General features: G+C 44.9%; 1 protein-coding gene across 1 annotated transcript; it reads left to right on the forward strand.

The window, feature by feature from the left end:
* The first annotated feature begins 16231 nt into the window (after positions 1 to 16231).
* LOC100275106 (uncharacterized) lies at positions 16232 to 16618 on the forward strand. The gene has a single exon (NM_001362847.1). The coding sequence runs from the start codon at positions 16317 to 16319 to the stop codon at positions 16461 to 16463; it is 147 nt and encodes a 48-aa protein (NP_001349776.1). The 5' UTR covers positions 16232 to 16316; the 3' UTR covers positions 16464 to 16618.
* Positions 16619 to 24895: the final 8277 nt, after the last annotated feature.

Consider the following 24895-nt stretch of genomic DNA (forward strand, 5'->3'; position numbering starts at 1 on the left):
GTTGGAGCTGGTCGACCGTTGGAGGCTTTGTCCTCATGTGGCACCGGACAGTCCGGTGCACACCGGACAGTCTGATGCCCCTCTGATTCTCTGCTCTGACTTCTGCCGCGTGTACTGTTGCTCACTGTTCACTGTCAGAGTCGACCGTTGGCGCGAGGTAGCCGTTGCTCCGCTGGCGCACCGGATAGTCCGGTGTACATCGGACAGTCCGGTGAATTTTAACGGAGCGGCCTCCCGTTTTCCCGAAGCTGGCTAGTTCGGAGCCGCTTCTCTCTGGAGCACCGGACACTGTCCGGTGGTGCACCGGACAGTCCGGTGAATTATAGTGGGGCTGCGCCTGAGAAACCCGAAGGTGAAGAGTTCGAAGGCAATCCTCCCTGGTGCACCGGACATTGTCCTGTGGTGCACCGGACACTGTCCGGTGCCACACCGGACAGTCCGGTGTGCCAGACCAGGGAGCACTTCGGTTTCTTTTTGCTCCATTGTTTTGAACCCTGTCTTGTTCTTTCTATTGGTTTTTGTTGAATCTTTGACACCTGTAGAACATGCAATCTAGAGCAAACTAGTTAGTCCAATTATTTGTGTTGGACATTCAACCACCAAAATCATTTAGGAAAAGGTTTAAAGCCTATTTCCCTTTCAATCTCCCCCTTTTTGGTGATTGATGCCAACACAAACCAAAGCACATATATAAGAGCATAATTGAACTAGTGTGCTTAAGGTAAGTGCAAAGATTGCTTGGAATTAAACCAATATTGATTTCATAAGATATGCATGAATGGTTTCTTTATATTTTTGACATTTTGGACCATGCTTGCACCACATGTTTTGTTTTTGCAAACGTTTTGGAAATTCTTTTCAAAGTCTTTTGCAAATAGTCAAAGGTAGATGAATAAGAATTTTGAGATGCATTTACAAGATTTGAGATTTTCTCCCCCTGTTTCAAATGCTTTTCCTTTGACTTAAACAAAACTCCCCCTTAATGAAATCCTCCTCTTAGTGTTCAAAAGGGTTTTGATATTAATTTTGAAGAGGGTATATCAATTTTAAATTATATCACAAGTAAGATACCTTTTTGAAAATACTTCTTTAAAACCAAATTGAAAGACTATACCAATTGAAAATTCATCATTTCAAGACCTTTTAAATTTTGAAAAATTGTGGTGGTGCGGTCCTTTTGCTTTGGGCTAATACTTTCTCCCCCTTTGGCATGAATCGCCAAAAACAGATACTTTGAGTGAAATATAAGCCCTTTTTGTAAGTTGTCTCCCCCTTTGGCAAATAATATATGAGTGAAAGATTATACCAATGTGGAGAGCTAGTGTGGAGTGATGGCGAAGGATAAATGGTACCGATAGAGTTGAGTGGAAGCCTTGTCTTCGCCGAAGACTCCATTTCCCTTTCAATCTACGACTTAGTATAGAAATATACTTGGAAACATATTAGTCGTAGTCATGGTACGAGAATAATAAGATATATGCATTTGTACCAAAATGAAAGAGATATGATCAAAGGATATGTCAATTAAGCATGATCATAGTTCTATATAATATAGATTGCTCCCCCTAAATATGTGCCTTGATAGGAAATCATATTTTGGCCTTTAAATGCCAATTGCACATAATGAGGTTAATGAGAACATATCTATACCATACAGAATGTGAAGTGCATTGTGTCCTAGTATAAGTGTGATGCTCATGACAGTTTATGCACTTATGAAAGCATGTTATAAGTGTCTTAAGCATTTTCCCTTAAGGATTTCAAAGAGGCTTAAGGACCATCCACCTTTGGAACAAAGGCAGCTTATCCTCGTTACAAGGTTAAGCTTTAAGCTCTTTGACAATAAGATTACTTCATCCAGTTTTAACAAAGATGCATAAATGCAGGAATGAAATGTTTGAGAGGTTAAACTAGGTATGAAGCAAGAAAAATGCATGGGCATGCTTTCTCTTCCTTTTATACAAGATATGTAAGGAAAGTATAGAAAAGGAAGATTTTAGGTACAAGTTTGAATGAAAGGAGGTAGTTTTACCCTTTTGTACCTTCAAATAGAGATGCTCTCTTCATTGTGCTTTGTCCTTGGTCTTAGTTGCTTAAGACATATACTCAAGACAATGTATGAAAATATTTGCACAAAAGAGAGTTCTACAACTAGTGATCCTTTTCCAAGTCATGATTAACATATATCAAGTGGATCACAAATTGCATAAATGAAACATGAATTCACCTTTTTAACTTAGTGCATATCTTAGAGAGATATCGATTTGAAAGAATGAGGCACTAAGTGTCATTTGATGTTATTCTATGATCAAACAAACAATGGATGCGATCAAGAGAGTAACATATTGGAATATGAATTAAGCTTAAAATAGGAGAATCCAATAAGCAAGCTACTTTAGCAATGAAAGCAACAATCCTTGATAAAAGCGACATTATTTTAACAAGTTGGATTGATGTGAAGTAGCATACTTTATGAGAAACATTATTCTCATGTAAGAGACTATATGAAATTACTAAGATAAGGCAATAGTCTCAACATAATCAAAATATAGGAATGGACTCCCCCTAAAGATATGCATCAAGTAATTGAAAGAATTGATTTCGATGCATTCACTTTTAAAGACATAAAGGGAGACCCATTATACATCTTGATCAAGGCTTATAAAATTTGCAATAAACAACTTAAGCCTTGTATTCTCACAATGAAAAAGATTTAGAATGCTTACAACCACACCATTGATTGTTGTGAATACCTTATTGTCCAAGTAGGTGTTGTTGTTCTTGATGTTCTTCCTTTTTCATTTGAGTGTCCTCCCTTCCAAACTTATTGAAAATACTCAAGAGAGATGTCAATAGCGCAAGGGAGTATATGATGAATGATGATTTCTTTTAGAAAATAAATATGAACAATTCATCATCCATAAGTCACACAGACATGAAGTAAAATCCCTAGCATTAGTGCACATCATAGGAAAAGAGGAATATGCACTATTTAACCATTTGATCAATCATAGGAATTTACTTCTCCATATTGAATTTATTAATCATTACTTTAAAAATAAGTCAATATGAGAACATTTATAGCAAAGGTATGAAGTAGATTCTAATGGACAAGTGCATTAATGAGATTGAGGTTGAATGCACGTCTTAGCCAATTTAAATTCAATAAAGAATCTATTTCTTCATAAAGATATAATTATAGTAAACAGTCATTGATGGGAACTACATTTGGTTAAGGAGATGAGTTCCCATACCTTTGCTTTTACCTTTCTTCCTATGGGTGAAGATCAACCCTTTGAGGCTTGTGTCATTAAACTTGCACATACTCTCTTGTTGATTTTCATAAGTAAGCTTAAGCGAAAGGTTAATGGCAACACAAGCACTAGTTTCCCTTTTTGTAACCATTTTGATAAGGAATGAAAAACTAGATTACTAAAAGCATGGAAACTTCATAGCATGAACTAGATTATCCATAGAAGATGTTATGCTCAATTTTAACTCATAAAACAAGCATAACCAATCCTTTAAGATTATGGGAATAAATCTAATCCATAACATGGAGAGCGATAAATGAAGAAGAATCATATCCATTTTAAGCAATAGGACATACAACATAAATTATTGGATTGATTTGTCTCGTCATGAAAAATTACGCATCTCCAACGAGAAACATATTCTCTACTAGTGAGACTACATGGGTTACTTAGATAAAAGCATTAGTCTCACTATTCTAGACATAAAGAAAGATTCCCTTTTATAAGTGTCTTTAGGATTTGAATTCCTTGCATGACACCTTATTCTTTTAAGAACATGAAATCTTCTTCTATATCTAGATCATGGCAATAATAGGATAATTAAAGTAAAACATGCCATGGGAACTTGCAACAATTTTAAAGCATGTATATTGCCATAATATAGAAATGAAGAATATGCAATCTACCATATGAGAGGAATTTCTTCAAAGAATGGCGACATAATTTTAAAAACATCTTCAGTGCTTCCTTTTCCTATGTGACTACACAAGACACATAAGAAAAGATAATTTAAGATACTTGCACTTAAAAGCATAAGTGTTACCATCCTTTGACATTCCTCCATGTTGTAGGCCTTGAATTTCCGCACATGATGATTCTTTATTTCCTACAACATTAATATCTTCCCGAGATGATATGGGTTTTGAATATAATAAATTGAAGTAACCTTGGGTCAATCTTGACTATGTAGATCATTTGAAGATTGATAGCTTGAGTTGTTAAGAATTGAATTAACTCCCTCAAGCACCCCAAAGCTTCATATCATCTCCTTCTCCTACAAAGCTTGTCAAGCACATTTTGGTACCCATTGCTTGATGGGTCCATTAAGGTTAGTAAACAAAGATCTAGGAACCCAAGTGTCCTTTGTGCTAGCGTTTGGTAAACTCGTTACCTTTCTAGCACAAGTTGCAATCTTGGGTTGCCTAGTTATATATGAATCAAATGACAAGTTAGGAGTGGGATTTTTACCAATGGGACAATCCTTGCATTGATGTCCCTTCTTTCGGCATGTGTAGCATAGGCGTTTTTCAAGTTTTGAAGCTTTCTTCTTTCCTTGTTTGTTGCTTGCTACATGGTTAGAAAAAACTTTCTTTTCTAACCCTATGCCTCTTTGTTTTAAATGGGGACAAGATCTAAGTAAGTGTCCCTTCTTGGAGCATTTAAAACAAAGTCTATCATCCTTGTTAATAATCAAGACACTTTTAATGTAGGGACATGATCTAATCAAGTGCCCCTTTTCAAAGCATTCACTACACTTCTTATTTTCATTTGTATGAAGTGTAACTTGATTATTACCTTGGATGTTACCTTTTATGGAGGCATGGTTGAGGCTTTTGGAAGAGGTGTTGATTTTCTTCTTTTGCTTCCTCTTCTTGGCAATCCTCAAGTCCTTGACATTTTCTTCAAGGGATGTAGTGCATGCCACTGTTGTTCGCGTCTCAAGCTTCTTCACCATGTGATCACGGTTATCTTGAGAAGGTTGAGCAATGCACTTCCCTTTAAGTTGTGTCAAGCTCTTCTTTAGCCTCTCATTCTCTTCTTTGAGCTTTTGATATGTGTCTTCTTTTGTTCCTGTGAATTCTAGCTCAAAAGAAGATTTGCTTGTCGATGGACAACAAGCATTAGCACATGGTAATGTAGTATCAATATGAACACATGTGCATGAGTGAGGTTGTTGGAATTTTAAGTTTTCTATCACAACCTCATGAGCAATGTTTAATATGATATGATCATCTCTAAGATTTTCATGAGAACATAGAAGCATATCATATTTTTGTTGAAAAGCTAGATTTTCAATTTTTAGCTTTTCTACTTGGTCCTTAAGCAAGGTATTCCTATTTACTAATTGAGCGATACAATGTAAAGCATTATCTTGCTCAATTGAAATAGTTTCATACCTTTGGACCAAATCAACATGAGAGCACTTTAGCTCCTCATGTTCTTTAGTCAACTCGTCAAAGTGTAGCATTTTCATGGAGAGAATATCTTCTAGCCTTTGACGAGCTTCGCTTTGCTCTCTCGCTCTTTCTAGAAGTTTGAGCATGACCGCCTTATCTTCTTGGCTTAGGCGAGCGTAGAGTTGCACAAAGCTCCTTTCTTCCTCCTCATCCTCATTTGTGCTTCCGCTATCATTTTCATTAGCCACACAACACATGTGGGAATCAAAATGGAAAGACAAACCTTTTGGAGAGGTGGATTCATCGTTTGGTCTCCATCGTTCATTTTCCTCTTCCTCCTTGCAAGGGTTAGTATCACAAGAACTAAAGGAAGTAGAAGCATCAAATGAACTATTATGTTTGGACTCATCAAATTTAGTTTTAATTCTAGTCCAAATATCATGCTCATCATGAATGGATTCATCATAGTTTGATATGAAGGCACGATAATCTTCATTGCTAGAGAATTAGTTAAGATGTCAAAAGCTAGATAGTTTAAGCGATAACATCTTTGATCCTCCTCGGAATTAATTTTTCCATTAAAACTAGAGGGAAAAATACTCTTGTCTATAATTTGTTCTAATCGTGGATCTACGGTTTTAAAAACATTTATCACACTAGTAGACCATGAATCATAATTAGAACAATCATCAAATAATATCTCAAGAGTTACCTCCTTTTGAGTTGCGTTCGTTGGAGGAGTCTTCTTGTTCTTTTGGGATCTTCTACGAGCCATCACTTCGAGTTGTTAGACTCAAGATGAAGTGCCTAGCTCTGATACCAATTGTAAGTCGCCTAGAGGGGGGGTGGATAGGCGAACCCTGGAAATTAAAACTTTATCCCCCAACTAGATCCCTTGATTAGTGATTAGAACAAGATAAACAATTATCGGAGTATAAAAGCTAAGTCCTTTGCTTGTAAAGAAAGTTGCTTTGAAATAATGCGGAATTGATAATCAATGAAACTACTAGATATATGGATAGTAAAGCAAGAAGGCTTAGATGAGAAAAGCAATAAGTCAAGTTTCTTTCTTGCAAAGTGTTGCTTCACTAAAAGAGAATTTAACTTGAAGCAACACCAAATGATATTGGCAAAGAATAGCGCAAGAAAACTTAGAGAAGGAAAAACAAACAAATCACAAGCAATAAACACAAATGACACGGGTGATTTGTTTTATCGAGGTTCGGCCCTCGAAGGCCTAGTCCCCGTTGAGGAGTCCACTTAAGGACGGGTCTTTTTCAACCCTTTCCCTCTCTCCACCGATCACACAAGGATCGGTGAGCTCTTCTTCTTCTCAAGGATCACTCTCGATCCCACAAGGACCACCACACTCTTTGGTGTCTCTTGCTAGCTTTTACAAGCCTCCAACACTTTGGAGGAAGTTCGAATGGGAGTCAAAACTTCACGCGCAAATGAACACAAAGATGAAGCTCACACTATCTCTCAATGGATCTCACAAGGCACTAGGGCTAAACTCAATTGAGTAGCTCTCAATTGCTTGCTCTCTCTTTTGTGGCACTTGTATTGGTTGTAGTGGGCTAGATCTTGTGTATAGGATGTATCAATGAATATGTGTGGTTGGGAGGGCTTGAGTATGTCAACTAGATGACTTGGAATGTTGCTTGGACTCCCACCCTTTGAAGTGGCCGGTTGGGGTGGTATTTATAGCCACCAACCAAAATGTAGCCGTTGGAGAAGGCTGCTGGCGATGGGCGCACCGGACAGTCCGGTGCACACCGGACATGTTCGGTGCGCCAGCCACGTCATCCTATCCGTTGGGGTTGGAGCTGGTCGACCGTTGGAGGCTTTGTCCTCATGTGGCACCGGACAGTCCGGTGCACACCGGACAGTCTGATGCCCCTCTGATTCTCTGCTCTGACTTCTGCCGCGTGTACTGTTGCTCACTGTTCACTGTCAGAGTCGACCGTTGGCGCGAGGTAGCCGTTGCTCCGCTGGCGCACCGGACAGTCCGGTGTACACCGGACAGTCCGGTGAATTTTAGCGGAGCGGCCTCCCGTTTTCCCGAAGCTGGCTAGTTCGGAGCCGCTTCTCTCTGGAGCACCGGACACTGTCCGGTGGTGCACCGGACAGTCCGGTGAATTATAGTGGGGCTGCGCCTGAGAAACCCGAAGGTGAAGAGTTCGAAGGCAATCCTCCCTGGTGCACCGGACATTGTCCTGTGGTGCACCGGACACTGTCCGGTGCCACACCGGACAGTCCGGTGTGCCAGACCAGGGAGCACTTCGGTTTCTTTTTGCTCCTTTGTTTTGAACCCTATCTTGTTCTTTCTATTGGTTTTTGTTGAATCTTTGACACCTGTAGAACATGCAATCTAGAGCAAACTAGTTAGTCCAATTATTTGTGTTGGACATTCAACCACCAAAATCATTTAGGAAAAGGTTTAAAGCCTATTTCCCTTTCACGTGGCCGCTGCGTGTTACGGGCCTAATTTGTAAAGGCATTCCTGTAATTACAGTCGGTAACCCTGCTTTATGGAAATATTCTGGGGATAACCTAGGTGTCTGAGGGCACATGCGTCCTTAACACAAGGCGTTGGGCGCTCAGACACCTATAAATACCCCCGCACAGTGCCCGTGAGAGGCCAGATTAACAGAGCTATTGCCATCTTGCGTGAGAATCCTGTTAACGTTTTTGTTCACCCTTGTTGGATCCCCTGGCAACTGAGAGCAAGTTCCAACAGGAAGTAAAGAGCCTTTTTTGTATCACATCGAACTAGGCTGGTGCGCCAACTATGTACACCGGACTTGGTCCAGTGTCCTTCCACATCAGCTAGTCTTTGCTGATCGAACATATTTTCTACACTATTGCAGAGGTCCAGTGTGCCATTGGTGTGCATCGGTGTTCCAATGACTGTCACATCAGATAATCGTTGGAGCTAGTCGTTGCCGACCATTGAGCCTCTGCGGTCTGGCATGTCACCGGTGCGCACTGGACTAGTCTGGTGTGTCAGCAGGCTCAAGGTGCCGAGAATATGCTCTCTGCGTACTCGGTCCGAGGCACGGAGAAACAACCCATCTTGAATTCTTCAAGTTTCTTCACATGGGCTTTTCTAGTCTTATGTCTTGACTCTGCTTGATGTTGGTAAGTCTTAAATGAGACTTCCAGTGTATTTCTTTGAGGTGTTGCTCCCTCAATACCTTAGTTCATCACCACCCTGCATCCTGTGAACTATACACATAAACACTATCAAACACATTAATTCACAGGTTATGTTGATCATCAAACACCAAAACTATTTAAGTGAATGGGTCACGACCCATTTTCCTTACAGATGACCTAGTAAGAGGTGGAGGTAGGTGGTGTAAGAGTCATCGTACTGAAGGAGTGGGCAAGCGACGAGTGATCCCAACCGCCAACCCACATCACCTAGTGTGATGACGGAGGAGACACAAGGCACGGTGGTGCCTGTTGTGGAACAGGCGAAGCTAGGAAGGAGGATCCAACAAAGGAGCCGGCATCGCCAAGAGTGAGGAGGGCCGGTTGAGGCAATGGCGGTGGTAGCAACGAAGTATCTGGGATGGGTTAGGCAACATGGTGATATGGTCAGTCCATGGGTTCTAGGTGGATGACCAAGGGGTGCTACGACCACCCCGAGCATCCTGACCACAATGCCCACCACCCCATAACACCATGCCCCCTGATAGCAATGATGGTGGTCCCCCCTTAAGCTAGAATACGGAGGCGGCGGCGACAAGACAAGTGTAGGCAGTGGTGGGTGAGGATGGGTGGGTTGTAGAGAGCTGATGTCGCAAGAGAGGGACCCACAACACCAGTGGTGATCTCCTCAACGAGCAGATCGTTCCGCACCTATTGGAAGGTAGGGAACATATGGGTGTGCACTATATATGATCACAGGTGTGAGTAGGGCTCGTTAAGCCCCCAAAGGAAGTTATAGAATAAGCGTACAATCACTGATCAGCTCGTCAAGGGCACATAGGTCATCTGCCATGCTCTTAGGCTGGCGATAGTACTGTAACGCCCCGTCCACTGAGTGGACCAGCCATACTTACTCCTGGCAGATATCTAGGATCATATATTGTCCCCGCAGACCAACATGAGTCTTTTGTGCACACTTTGTCCTCACTCATGCGCACCCGAGAAAATTTCTCGGTCGGTCACCCATACCAAATTGCTCCAAGCAAAGCACGCTTAACCTGGAGGTTATTTCGAGATAGGCTTCCGAAAAAGAAGATGCACCTTGTTGATATGAGTACTCTATTAATACTATTAAGCCTTGGGTCCAGGATATCACAAGTACTCGATGACCGAGAGATCTCCCTAGGTGAAGACGCGAAAGGTGGCGTCGATGTGTAGGACACGAGTCTCTTGGGTGCCAAGGAACTAGGCCTCCATATTGAGCCAAGTTCGGTGAGTCGTACCCTCGGGCTCACAGATGGTAAGAGTCTCGAAGATCTAGGATAGGACAACACTATCCATCCGAAACCAGGAGAGGCCAGGCATGGGGCGGTTAGCGAGAACATGGTCATTGAGTGCGTAGCACTGCAGCCTACTGAGTGAGGAGGACCAAATCCCACTAGTGAGCATAGGAGAAGGAGGTGATGTCGAGGATGACATGTACTAGGGATCGAATGTTCTAGACACCGGTGGCCTAGGCATGGAGGTTGGTGACTACCAAAGTTTCGTAGTCAAGAATGGCCTCTACGATGGTAGTTTCGAGTGGTGGGCCTCCAAGAAGGACCTCGGTCTCTATGAGGTGGCGAGCGATAGAGGTCGTAGAAACACGCTCCTGCTCCTAGGCTAGAGCCGTAGCTCGCTCACGCGCATAAGCGACGACACAGCCGAACAAGCAGCATTGACGATAGCGTCGGGTGGAATACATCGCAGACACATTCGACGAAGGGTGATGGTCAGAAGTGATGGATTCAACCTCGTGAATCCCTGAGGGGCAGATGGAATTTGAGAGAGACCGACATCCCAGCGCAGGGAGGGACGACGACAGGCGCGACGGGCACGGCTGCGCCGAGCTGTGGGCGGTTATGGCCGTGGTGAAGCGAGGCAGACGCTGCCGCGACGGAGGAAGGGCTGGTGGAGCGGATGGCCAGCGACGGGCCACCGGGAATCAGAGTGGTGGGTGTGGCGCAATAGGCACGTCAAACCGTGGCGAGTGGGGTCGCAGCAGGCACATGATGGGCAGCAGGCACATGATGGGGTCACTCAGGTCGCTGGAGTTAGCCGCTAGATTCAGCTAACTTAAACTCTCCCATGGTCCAGAGCTGCAGAATACATCCAAATGTCTACAGGACATCACTTAAAGTTTATAGTAGAAGAAGACAGCGTGTTCCAGTTGGACAGGTTGACGTGCGGGACGTATCTCCTTCCAAACAGCAGTTCTTTGAGATGGTGTCCAAGAAAATTGGTTGTTTACTTCCTACTCCAAAAGCTAAGAAGAGGAGAGAACCTGCCATCCCTTCACAGGGACTCCGTCGTAGTCGACGGGTGGCTGGTCTGGGCGCTGAGCACATTCCACAGATCCCCAGGGCCAGGATTTTGGTGATGAAGGCTATCCATAATACTTCAGACACGAATCAGCTCAACAGTGAGGATCTGGAGACTTATGCCAAGCTGTTCTGCCATCCTCTTTCCTATCCACAGGTTCAAGCCCTTGCAGCACTTTTCGGTTGGGCAGTCCCAGATGACTTGGGTGGAGCGGCCACCATGGTCTGCTAATTTGGTGGATGTGTGTTGTCTTCTAAGTGTTTACTAATGGATCCTTCCATGATTCTGTTCTGGAATGTCCGCGGATTAAACTCCATCGCGAGGCAAGATTCTGTAAGAAGTCTAGTAGAGTCGGTCCGTGCAGACATAATTTGTTTACAAGAAACCAAGATGCAGAGCTGTAGCCGTCGTCTTGTTCTCTCGTTATTGGGTCCTGACTTCGACAACAATTTCGTGACTCTTAATTCTGTTGGTGCTAGCGGTGGTGTACTGCTGGCCTGGAGATCTAAATTGGGAGCTATTGTTGACTCTCGGGTTGATGTCTTCAGTGTCTCTGTCAAATTCTGTCCAACGATTGGTGATGAGTGGTGGTTGACCTGTGTGTACGGGCCCCAGGGTAACGATAGGAAGCTCATGTTCATGCAAGAACTGCGTCTTATTAGAGCTAATTGTGCTGGACCTTGGATTGTTGGTGGAGACTTCAACTTGATTTATAGAGATGAAGACAAAAATAATCCTAATCTCAACCGATTCATGATGGGGAGATTCAGGAGATGTATTCAGGATTTAGGAATCAAAGACATCGATCTACATGGAAGGAAATTCACCTGGTCAGGGGCATATGATGTGTTGGTACGACTAGACAGAGTCTTCTGTTCCGTTGAGTGGGAGCAGAAATTCCCAGATTTCTTACTCCAATGTTCCGCTTCTGAGGGCTCTGATCATTGTCCTCTCCTTCTTGGATTGAAGGATAATCTTCGGGGCAAGAGGAGATTCCACTTTGAGTCCTTCTGGACAAGATTTGAGGGCTTTCATGATGCAGTTTCTAATGCTTGGCACTCTGTACAGATTAATGCTTGCCCTCTTAAATCTCTCTCCCTCAAGTTCAAGGCTACAGCCAAGGGGCTACAACGATGGAGTGACAAAAAAGTGGGCAACTTCAAGTTACAGCTCGAGTTAGCTAGAGAAGTGATGTTGCAGCTAGAATCAGCAAGGGATGGTAGACCTCTCTCTGATCTCGAACGCTGGCTGCTACAGCAATTAAAGAAACATTGCTTGTTCCTTGCTTCCCTGCTCAGGACGGTGGCTAGGACCAGATCTCGGCTGTCTTGGCTCAAGGACGGCGATGCCAACACCAAGTTATTTCATGCTTGCTCAAGATTTCGCAAGAGGAAGAACTTTATTACTACAATTCGGGATGGAGATCAGCTGTTCACCTCCCATGATGGGAAGGCTGAGGTTTTCTAGGATTTCTATATGAATCTAATTGGAAGTGAAGTGCAGAGAAATCAAACTATCAACCTTGATGCCTTGGGACTGCAGCAACATGACCTTCAGGCTCTTGAGTTTTTAATTACTGAGGAGGAGATATTGAACACTATCAAGCAACTCCCCGCGGACAAGGCTCCTGGCCCCGATGGGTTCACCAGGCAGTTTTATAAAAGCTGCTGGCCTATTATAAAAAATGACATTATGGCAGCTGTTTCAACTATTTGGGGGAGAGACTTCAGGAATTTCAGATTCCTTAACATAGCTTTCATTACGCTGCTACCAAAACATAATGATGCTATTGCTGCCAAGGATTTCAGACCCATTAGTTTGATCCACAGTTTCGCCAAGTTGGTGACTAAGGTTCTTGCAAATAGGTTGAGGTGTCATATGGAGGGGCTGATCTCTAAAGCACAAAGCGCCTTCATCAAAGGTCGCTTCATACAAGACAATTTTATGCTTGTCCAGCAGACGGCAAGATTTCTCCACGCTAAAAACCAGCCCAGAATTCTTTTGAAGCTGGACATTTCCAAGGCCTTCGACTCGGTCTCTTGGCCTTTCCTTCTTGAGGTTCTGGAAAAATTAGGCTTTGGCCCAGTGTGGAGGGATGTGATAAGTGGTTTTCTTATGACCTCTTCCACCCAGATCCTGCTCAATGGAGTGCCTGGAAGGTTCATTTCGCATAGAAGGGGCTTGCGGCAAGGTGACCCCTTGTCTCCGCTGCTTTTTATAATTGTTATGGATGTCCTCACTTTGTTGTTTATCAAGGCTGAGGAGCATGGGTTGTTGCAGCCCATTTCTTCTAATTCTTTTCAGCACCGGATCTCGCTCTATGCAGACGACGTGGCTCTCTTCCTAAAACCAGAGCCTAGGGACTTAAACACTGCTGTGAGGATTTTGGATCTGTTTGGGGATGCTTCAGGGTTGAGAACTAATATGGCAAAGAGCAGTATTGTACCCATCCGTTGCACACATGCTGATTTGAATTTGGTCCAGCAGCTCCTTCCCTGCAGATTTGAGACTTTTCCAATTAAATACTTGGGTCTCCCTCTCTCCCTGAAGAAGTTATCTAAAGCTCAGCTTCAGCCTCTTATTGACAAGGTGGCTGATCTCTTACCGGCTTGGAAAGCTGACCTGATGACCCGTGCTGGCAGAGCTACCCAGGTGCAATTTGTGCTCACTGCTACTGTTATTTATCAAATGATGGCTCTAGATTTGCCTAAGTGGGCTATTAAAGCAATTGATAAAATCCGTCGTGGGTTCTTGTGGCGAGGGCGTAAAGAGGCTAATGGTGGTCATTGTATGGTGGCCTGGGGCAAGGTCACACGCCCAAAAGAGTTAGGGGGCTTGGTATTTCTGATCTCCAATGCTTAAATAGGGCCCTTCGTGTTAGATGGATTTGGCTCCAAAAAACTGATTCTTCCAAACCTTGGACTGATTTGCCATTCCATTCAAACCGGTTCTTGGATAGCTTGTGCTCTTTGGCAATGGCCTCCATAGTGGGTGATGGGCAGTCCACTCTTTTTTGGCATGACAGATGGATCCTGGGTCAGAGGATTGCAGACTTGGCCCCTCATGTTTTTAGTTTGGTTCCTAAAAGGCTGGTGAAGCGAAGGACAGTGGCTGATGCTCTGTGTAGCTCATCATGGATTGGGGATTTAAGGGGAGTGATATCTTGGGAGGTCATTGCTGACTTCATTTTGCTGGCAGATGTTGTGGCTGATGTTGATCTTCAACCGGGAGTTCCAGATAAACATTATTGGAGGTTCTCTTCCAATGGTATCTATTCGGCCAAATCTGCTTATGAGATAATGTTCTGTGGTTCTACCTCCATGGCGGGCTTTGAGAGAGTGTGGAGCACCTGGGCGCCGCCGAAGTGTCAGTTTTTCCTCTGGTTGGTCCTACATAATAAATGTTGGACGGCTGACCGGCTCGCTAAGAGGGGTCTTCCCCATCCTAGTTCTTGCCCCTTATGTGACCAGGAGGGGAGAGTCTATTCATCACTTGCTTGTTTCTTGTGTTCTCGCGAGGCAATTTTGGTATCTTCTTCTCCAGCGGGTCGGCCTGTCCGCACTCTCCCCCGGGATGGAAGATATCAATTTTGAAGCTTGGTGGAGTAGATCGGCTGAGGTTACTCCTAAGGACCTTAGAGATGGCCTTAACTCTTTGGTGATTCTTGGGGCTTGGACTATCTGGAGACACCGTAATGACTGTGTTTTCAATGGTGCTCAGCCTTCTATAGCTAGATTGCTTACCTCAGCCAGTGATGAGTTCAATATGTGGTGTTTTGCGGGGCCAAAGGCTTGACCCGTCTTTCGGACCTAGCTTTTGTGTTCAACCCCGGTTAGAAGGTGGTTATTATTACTAGTGTTGTTTGTGTGTGTGTTTGTGTGAGTGGTGTTTAGGTCATTGTAATTATCTTCCTTCTTTTAATGAAATGATACGCAGCTCTCCTGCGTGTTCGAGAAAAAAAACATTGAGGAGGAAGTTCACTGTCATGTTAAATTGTTCATCTGACCAACACGAGTCGAGGAACATGCACATATGTAGCTTGTTTAGGTTTCGATTCAGAGTATCTTCTCTGTGGGCTTGCTGACAGTGTTGGGTATGACTGAGCTTTTTACTCGAAGTTGGCAGAAGAGCTATGCACGCTTCTCGTGGACACCCCAAGCGAGACGCTAGTTGGATCTGCCCACGGGGTGTCTTGAGACGATGCTCATCGTTCCGGTTCCCGATGAAAGCAGGACACTATCTTCACCGAAATTATTTGCACCGATGACCGATTCATAAGAGAAGGGTCGGTCCATACTATCAGGCCCTCGATGGGTCTTTTGTTGATGATGTTTAGTGTTCAGGCATGGCTGGCGTTCAGGTGTGTCCCGTAATCTAGGAAAAGGGAGTGAAGCCTACAATGCGTCAACACACCAAAGAGTTTCTTCATGTCTCATGTGCTTTAGGATACATTGAAGAATCCGTGCAGGTTCAGTTCTCTCCCTAGATCCGAGTGGAGCACTGATTTTACTCTAGCTTACACGTCTCATGTCGAAAGAAATTTAAGAGAAACCTATGCGGATTGTCTCAGAGCGGGAGCGAGCCAAAACCGCTTTTTGTGCAAACTTGTGGAGCTGGGACCCGATGCCGCGGCCTAATACCGTGGACTGACGGCACGCATATGGGTTTCTTGTTTCCTCTGGTTTTCGGGGGCGTAGAATTCTAGTGCAAGCTTCCTCACTATGAATTCTCAACCCGTGCTTACAAAACGAAACCGGGACCGAGTCATGTAGAATTCTAGTGCGTAGTACTACCTTGTTTGTTTGTGATTGGGCGTGACTCTGGTCGGCGCTACTGCCACCACCGCTGGCATACAAGCGAGGTGGGCAAGCGCCAGCGCACCTAGGATTCTAGAAAGTTTCCAGACGATACCATCGACGCGGCGGCGGCACACGGAGATGTCTCGCAAGCTACAGCCATCGGAAAAAAAAATCGCTGAGACAGACAGACAGGGCGTGCTTCTACTGATCTACTGTATTACAGCGGCACCGGCCAACGGGATTAGACCTGGAGACAACAGAAAGGAGACACGGTCCGCCACGAAGCGAAGAAAGAAACAAATTAGTAAAAGAAAAAAACAGCGACGGCCCATCAGATCGCTGCACAAAACCGTCGACGGCGCGGCAGCAGAATTGAAAAAGGCAACGCGCGATGCTTATCCTCCGGGAGTGATGTAGCTCGAGCAGACCCAATCGCCCGCCCGGACTACTATATTTATACACCAGCCCCGCCCGGTCCCCGCTCATCGCGAGATCGACCATCATCACAGATCATCCACAGAGGAGACCATCTTCCGTGTAGAGACTAGACTAGAGAGAGAGGGGGATATATGGCAGACATCGTCCAAGGTGTGGAGCTCGTGGGTGGAGTCCGCCGCCGCGTCCGGGGTGAGGTTCAGCGTCGCGCTGCACCTGGAGCCCAAGACCGCGCTCGCCCTGGCCGCCGCCGATGGCCTCTTCTCCGCCTAGCTAGCTAGCTAGCCTAGCTGCTTCCAGGCCCTTCTCCTGAGTGAGCAGAGCACTGAGCAGCAGTAGTCGAGTTCTTCTGGACCATATAATACAATGCGCGGTTCACCTGTACATTCATTCTTCGCTTCTCCTGCGCTCATTGATATGCGCATCTGCTTGATTGTTTTCTCCTTGTCGTGACATTTTTTTTAAGGACATTTACATTTGAACCACTAGTCTCGACGCCTTGCTCAGATCTACACCCACCCAAATTCTCTCCTCACTTTTCTCCTCTCACCTCTGCACTTAGCTCGGATATAACCTCACGTTCCATCCCGTCAAAGCATCTTACAGGTGGACCAATGTCTTACATGTGGGCCCCGCCACCTCCACACCTTTTCCTTTCCCCTGCTTTCTCTTCCTAAATCGAATCACACGTGAGATTCGCTCCCAGGTTCACTCCCGTGCGGCGTCTCCGGCGTACGGCGTCTCCGACAAGCGCGGCTACGGCCATTTCTGAGAGCATTTAGAGGGGGTGAATAGGTGATCCTGTAACACTTCAAAATCTTAAGCCACAAAACTTGATTAATTGTTAGCGCAGTAATTTGCCAAGTGGCTGAAGAAGGATCTCAACACAACACAATAACCAAGAGATATCAATCACAGAGATGGCACAGTGGTTATCCCGTGGTTCGGCCAAGACCAACGCTTGCCTACTCCATGTTGTGGCGTCCCAACGGACGAGGGTTGCAATCAACCCCTCTCAAGCGGTCCAAAGACCAACTTGAATACCACGGTGTTGCTTTGCTTTTCTTAATCCCACTTGCGAGGAATCTCCACAGCTTGGAGCCTCTCGCCCTTACAAAAGATGTTCACAAAGAATCACGGAGCAAGGGAGGGATTAGCAACTCACATACGACACAAAGATCACAGTGAATACGCACACGCAAAACCCAGACTTGAGCTCAAGAGACTAGCACACTAGAACAGAGCTCAAATCACTAGAATGTCAAACAAGTGCGCAAGAATGAAGTGTGAGTGATCAATGATGCTCAAAGGATGCTTGGTGTTCTCCTCCATGCGCCTAGGGGTCCCTTTTATAGCCCCAAGGCAGTTAGGAGCCGTTGAGCACAAATCTGGAAAGCCATTCTTGCCTTCTGTCATCGGGGGCACCGGACAGTCCGGTGCACACCGGACACTGTCCGGTGCCTGATCTCCTTCCTTAAATAGTGAAGCCGACCGTTGGCAGACTTGGAGCCGTTGGCGCACCGGACATGTCCGGTGCACACCGGACAGTCCGGTGCCATCTTCTAGCCGTTGGCTCAGCCACGTGTCCCGCGCAGATTGCGCGGCCGACCGTTGGCCCGGCCGACTGTTGGCTCACCGGACAGTCCGGTGCACACCGGACAGTCCGGTGAATTTTAGCCGTACGTCGCCGGTGAATTCCCGAGAGCGGCCACTTCGCTCGAGCCAGCCTGGCGCACCGGACACTGTCCGGTGCACCACCGAACAGTCCGGTGCTCCCAGACTCAGCAGATTCTTGGCTGCTCGAGCCAAGACATTTCCAATTGGATTTTTCCTGTTTCCAGCACTTAGATACAATACATTAGTCCATAAAACAATGTACTAAGTCTGAGAAACATACCTTTATTCTTGATATGTACTTTGTCCACCTTTTTACACTTAGACACTTGTGTTGGACACTAAATCACCAAAACACTTAGAAATGGCCCAAGGGCACATTTCCCTTTCAATCTCCCCCTTTTTGGTGATTTATGCCAACACAACATAAAGCAAGTAGAACAAGTACAAAAACAATTCAAATAAGAACTCAAAATTGTTTTGATTCAATTTTGACATATATGGATCACTCTATGCCACCACTTGGTTTGTTTTTGCAAATCAAACTCAAATTCCTATCTCTAAGTCAAAACCACTTGTAGAGACATAAAGAGAGGTTTTCCAAAGAAATTTGATCAAGGATTTCAAAAACTCCCCCTTTTTCCCATAATCAGCACTTCTCTCCACAAGAGGCCAACTTTTGACAAGAGAGACAACAAAAGAGTTTTGACAAACCAAAAACTCTAATCTACTATTTTCAAAATTTCTCAAGTGGTAGCTGATCCATTTATTGCTTTGGCCTTTATTTTCTCCCCCTTTGGCATCAAGCACCAAAACGGGATCAATCTTGGCCCTTTAACCCCATTGCCTCACCAAAATCTTCAACTAAGAGCAAATAGGCAATAAGAGTATAAAGATGAACTTGGAAAAGTTACTCTTTTCATCGGAGTGCAGTGGAAGTCTTGCATGGTCCAAGTCCACCATTTTCCCTTTCAATTCTCCTTGGAGACTAAAACAACCAAACTCAAGTACATGGTTAGTCTCAAAGGGTCAAGTTGTAGCACAGCTCCCCCTAAATATGTGCATCACTTGCAAACAGGACTTGTGAGGTCCAGGGAGTGTTTGTACAACTTGAGCACCACAATAAGCAACAAAATGCAGAATGAACATGAGCAAAAGCATAAACACATGTATGCTACATTTCAATCCAAGTTCCGCGAATCTAAGATATTGAGCTCACTACGCAGCCTGCAAAAGGTCTTCTCATCTAGAGGCTTGGTAAAGATATCGGCTAGCTGGTTCTCGGTGCTAACATGAAACACTTCGATATCCCCCTTTTGCTGGTGGTCTCTCAAAAAGTGATGCCGGATGTCAATATGCTTTGTGCGGCTGTGCTCAACAGGATTTTCCGCTATTCGGATAGCACTCTCATTATCACATAGGAGTGGGACTTTGCTCAGATTGTAGCCAAAGTCCCTGAGGGTTTGCCTCATCCAAAGTAGTTGTGCGCAACACTGTCCTGCGGCAACATACTCGGCCTCAGCGGTGGATAGGGCAACGGAGGTTTGTTTCTTAGAGTTCCATGACACCAGGGACCTTCCTAAGAATTGGCACGTCCCCGATGTACTCTTCCTATCGACCTTACATCCAGCATAGTCAGAATCTGAGTACCCAATCAAGTCAAAGTTAGACCCCTTTGGATACCAGATCCCGAAGCAAGGCGTAGCGACTAAATATCGAAGAATTCGCTTCACAGCCACTAAGTGACACTCCTTCGGATCGGATTGAAATCTAGCACACATGCATACGCTAAGCATAATATCCGGTCTACTAGCACATAAATAAAGCAAAGACCCTATCATGGACCAATATGCTTTTTGATCAACGGACTTACCTCCTTTGTTGAGGTCGGTGTGTCCGTCGGTTCCCATCGGCGTCTTTGCGGGCTTGGCGTCCTTCATCCCAAACCTCTTTAGCAAATCTTGTGTGTACTTCGTTTGGGAGATGAAGGTGCCGTCCTTGAGTTGCTTCACTTGGAACCCAAGGAAGTAGGTCAACTCGCCCATCATCGACATCTCGAATTTCTGCGTCATCACCCTGCTAAACTCTTCACAAGACTTTTGGTTAGTAGAACCAAATATTATGTCGTCGACATAAATTTGGCACACAAAAAGATCACCATCGCAAGTCTTAGTAAAAAGAGTTGGATCGGCTTTCCCAACCTTGAAAGCATTAGCAATTAAAAAGTCTCTAAGGCATTCATACCATGCTCTTGGGGCTTGCTTAAGTCCATAGAGCGCCTTAGAGAGCTTACACACGTGGTCGGGGTACCGTTCATCCTCGAAGCCAGGGGGTTGCTCCACGTACACCTTCTCCTTGATCGGCCCGTTGAGGAAAGCGCTCTTCACATCCATTTGGTACAACCTGAAAGAATGGTGAGCGGCATATGCTAGCAAGATGCGAATTGACTCTAGCCTAGCCACAGGAGCAAAAGTCTCCTCAAAGTCCAAACCTGCGACTTGGGCATAACCTTTTGCCACAAGTCGAGCCTTGTTCCTCGTCACCACCCCGTGCTCGTCCTGTTTGTTGCGGAACACCCACTTGGTTCCCACAACATTTTGCTTGGGACGAGGCACCAGTGTCCAAACTTCATTGCGCTTGAAGTTGTTGAGTTCCTCCTGCATGGCCAACACCCAGTCCGGATCTAGCAAGGCCTCTTCTACCCTGAAAGGCTCAATAGAAGAGACAAAAGAGTAATGCTCACAAAAATTAACTAATCTCGAGCGAGTAGTTACTCCCTTGCTAATATCACCCAATATCTGGTCGACGGGATGATCCCTTTGAATCGTCGCTCGAACTTGGGTTAGAGGTGCCTGAGGTGCTTCTTCCTCTTCAACTTGAACATCCTGTGCTCCCCTTTGATCATGCGCCTCCACTTGAGGTACCTGTTCATTGCCTTGGGTTGGGGGATGCACCATAGTTGAGGAAGACGGTTGATCTTGCTCCAAATGTTCTTGAGGCCGTACATCTCCAATCGCCATGGTGCGTATCGCGGCCGTTGGAACGTCTTCTTCATCTACATCATCAAGATCAACAACTTGCTCTCTTGGAGAGCCATTAGTCTCATCAAATACAACGTCGCTAGAGACTTCAACCAAACCCGATGATTTGTTGAAGACCCTATACGCCTTTGTATTTGAATCATAACCTAATAAAAACCCTTCTACGGCTTTGGGAGCAAATTTGGAATTCCTACCCTTCTTCACTAGAATGTAGCATTTACTCCCAAAAACACGAAAATACGATACATTAGGTTTGTTACCGGTTAGCAGCTCATACGACGTCTTCTTGAGGAGGCGGTGAAGGTAGACCCTGTTGATGGCGTGGCAAGCCGTGTTCACGGCTTCCGACCAAAAGCACTCGGGGGTCTTGAATTCTCCAAGCATAGTCCTCGCCATATCTATGAGTGTCCTGTTCTTCCTCTCTACCACACCATTTTGCTGAGGTGTGTAGGGAGCGGAGAACTCGTGCTTGATTCCCTCCTCCTCAAGAAACTCCTCCACTTGAAGGTTCTTGAATTCGGACCCGTTGTCGCTCCTTATCTTCTTCACCTTGAGCTCAAACTCATTTTGAGCTCTCCTTAGGAAGCACTTGAGGGTCCCTTGGGTTTCAGACTTATCCTGCAAAAAGAACACCCAAGTGAAGCGGGAAAAGTCATCAACGATAACTAGACCATACTTACTTCCTCCTATGCTCAGATAGGCGACGAGTCCGAAGAGGTCCATATGTAGCAGCTCCAGGGGTCTTGATGTTGTCATCACATTTTTGGTGTGATGAGAGCCTCCCACCTGTTTCCCTGCTTGACAAGCTGCACAAGGTCTATCTTTTTCGAAATGAACATTGGTTAGACCTATCACGTGTTCTCCCTTTAGAAGCTTGTGGAGGTTCTTCATCCCCACATGTGCTAAGCGGCGATGCCACAGCCAGCCCATGCAAGTCTTAGCCATTAAGCATGCATCTAGACCGGCCTCTTCTTTTGCAAAATCAACTAAGTAAAGCTTGCCGTCTAGTACACCCTTAAAAGCTAGTGAACCATCACATCTTCTAAAGACAGACACATCTACATTTGTAAACAAACAGTTATATCCCATATTGCATAATTGACTAACAGATAGCAAATTATATCCAAGACTCTCCACTAGAAACACATTAGAGATAGAATGCTCATTGGATATTGCAATTTTACATAGCCCTTTTACCTTGCCTTGATTCCCATCACCGAATATTATTGAATCTTGGGAATCTTTGTTTTTGACGTAGGAGGTGAACATCTTCTTCTCCCCCGTCATATGGTTTGTGCATCCGCTGTCAATGATCCAGCTTGAACCCCCGGATGCATAAACCTGCAAGGCAAATTTAGGCTTGGGTCTTAGGTACCCAACTCATGTTGGGTCCTGCAAGGTTAGCACAAATATCCTTAGGGACCCAAATGCAAGTTTTGTCTCCCTTACATCTTGCCCCTAATTTTCTAGCAACTATCTTCCTATCCTTTCTACAAATAGCAAAAGAAGCATTTAAAGCATGATATACTGTAGAAGGTTCATTTACTTTCCTAACAACATTTCTATCATGCACATAAGAAGAACTAGAAGCAAACATGGCATGAGAATCAAAGGCATTATATGCATTACAACTCCTATAAGCATTTCTAGATTGTCTCCTATCATGGTACATAAAAGCATGGTTCTTTTGCACACTACTAGCCATAGGGGCCTTTCCTTTCTCCTTGGCGGAGATGGGAGCCTTATGGCTTGTCAAGTTCTTGGCTTCCCTCTTGTAGCCAAGTCCATCCTTAATTGAGGGGTGTCTACCAATCGTGTAGGCATCCCTTGCAAATTTTAGCTTGTCAAATTCATTCTTGCTAGTCTTAAGTTGGGCATTAAGACTAGCTAATTCCTCATTTAATTTAGAAATTGAAACTAAATGATCACTACAAGCATCAATGTCAAAATCTTTACACCTATTACAAGTTTCAACAATTTCTACACAAGAATTAGATTTACTAGCTACTTCTAGTTTAGCATTTAAATCATCATTAAAACTTTTTAACTTAGCAATAGTTTCATGACAAGAAGATAATTCACTAGAGAGCATTTCATTCCTCTTAATTTCTAGAGCAAGAGATTTCTGAGCTTCTACAAATTTATCATGTTTTTCATACAACAAATCCTCTTGCTTTTCTAAAAGTATATTCCTATCATTCAAGGCATCAATCAATTCATTAATTTTGTCTACCTTAGTTCTATCTAATCCCTTGAATAAGCATGAGTAATCTATCTCATCATCATCACTAGACTCATCCTCACTTGAAGAAGCATAAGTACTAGTATTAGGAGTGCTTACTTTCTTCTCCCTTGCCATGAGGCAAGTGTGACGCTCGTTGGGGAAGAGGGATGACTTGTTGAAGGCAGTGGCGGCGAGTCCCTCATTGTCGGAGTCGAACGAGGAGCAGTCCGAATCCCACTCCTTGCCAAGATGAGCCTCGCCCTTTGCCTTCTTATAGTTCTTCTTTTTCTCCCTCTTGTTCCCTTGATCCTGATCACTATCATTGTCGGGACAGTTAGCAATAAAATGACCAAGCTTACCGCATTTGAAGCATGAGCGCTTCCCCTTGGCTTTGGTCTTGCTTGGCTGTCCCTTGCGACCTTTAAGCACCGTCTTGAATCTTTTGATGATGAGAGCCATCTCTTCATCATTAAGTCCGGCCGCCTCAATCTGTGCCACCTTGCTAGGTAGCGCCTCCTTGCTTCGTGTTGCCTTGAGAGCAAGGGGTTGCGGCTCGTTGATCGGACCATTCAAGGCGTCGTCCACGTACCTCGCCTCCTTGATCATCATTCGCCCGCTAACGAATTTCCCAAGAACTTCTTCGGGCGACATCTTGGTGTACCTGGGATTTTCACGAATATTGTTCACCAAATGAGGATCAAGAACGGTAAATGACCTTAGCATTAGGCGGACGACGTCGTGGTCCGTCCATCGCGTGCTCCCGTAGCTCCTTATTTTGTTGATAAGGGTCTTGAGCCGGTTGTATGTTTGTGTCGGCTCCTCGCCCCTTATCATCGCGAACCGTCCAAGCTCGCCTTCCACCAACTCCATTTTGGTGAGCAAGGTGACGTCGTTTCCCTCATGAGAGATCTTGAGGGTGTCCCAGATCTGCTTGGCATTGTCCAAGCCGCTCACCTTGTGATACTCGTCCCTGCACAAAGAGGCTAGCAACACAGTAGTAGCTTGTGCATTTTTATGAATCTGTTCATTAATAAACACAGGGCTATCCGAGCTATCAAATTTCATTCCACTTTCCACAATCTCCCAAATGCTTGGATGGAGAGAAAACAGGTGAGTACGCATTTTGTGGCTCCAAAATCCGTAGTCCTCTCCATCAAAGTGAGGGGGTTTGCCAAGTGGAATGGGGAGCAATTGAGCATTTGAACTATGCGGGATGCGCGAATAATCGAAAGAAAAGTTTGAGTTAACTGTCTTTCGTCTATCGTGGTCGTCGTCGTCCTTTTGGGAGGAGGAAGATTCGTCGCTGTCGTAGTAGACAATTTCCTTGATGCGCCTTGTCTTCTTCTTCCTCCCGTCTTTTCTTTTGTGGCCCGAGCCTGAGTCGGTGGGCCTGTCATCATTGGGCTCGTTGACGAAGGTCTCCTTCTCCTTGTCGTTGATCACCATCCCCTTGCCCTTAGGATCCATCTCTTCGGGCGGTTAGTCCCTTTCTTGAAGAGAACGGCTCTGATACCAATTGAGAGCACCTAGAGGGGGGGGGGGTGAATAGGTGATCCTGTAACACTTCAAAATCTTAAGCCACAAAACTTGATTAATTGTTAGCGCAGTAATTTGCCAAGTGGCTGGAGAAGGATCTCAACACAACACAATAACCAAGAGATATCAATCACAGAGATGGCACAGTGGTTATCCCGTGGTTCGGCCAAGACCAACGCTTGCCTACTCCACGTTGTGGCGTCCCAACGGACGAGGGTTGCAATCAACCCCTCTCAAGCGGTCCAAAGACCAACTTGAATACCACGGTGTTGCTTTGCTTTTCTTAATCCCACTTGCG

The sequence above is a fragment of the Zea mays genome, chromosome 1, assembly GCF_902167145.1.
Source record: "Zea mays cultivar B73 chromosome 1, Zm-B73-REFERENCE-NAM-5.0, whole genome shotgun sequence".
NCBI classification, from domain to species: Eukaryota; Viridiplantae; Streptophyta; class Magnoliopsida; order Poales; family Poaceae; genus Zea; species Zea mays.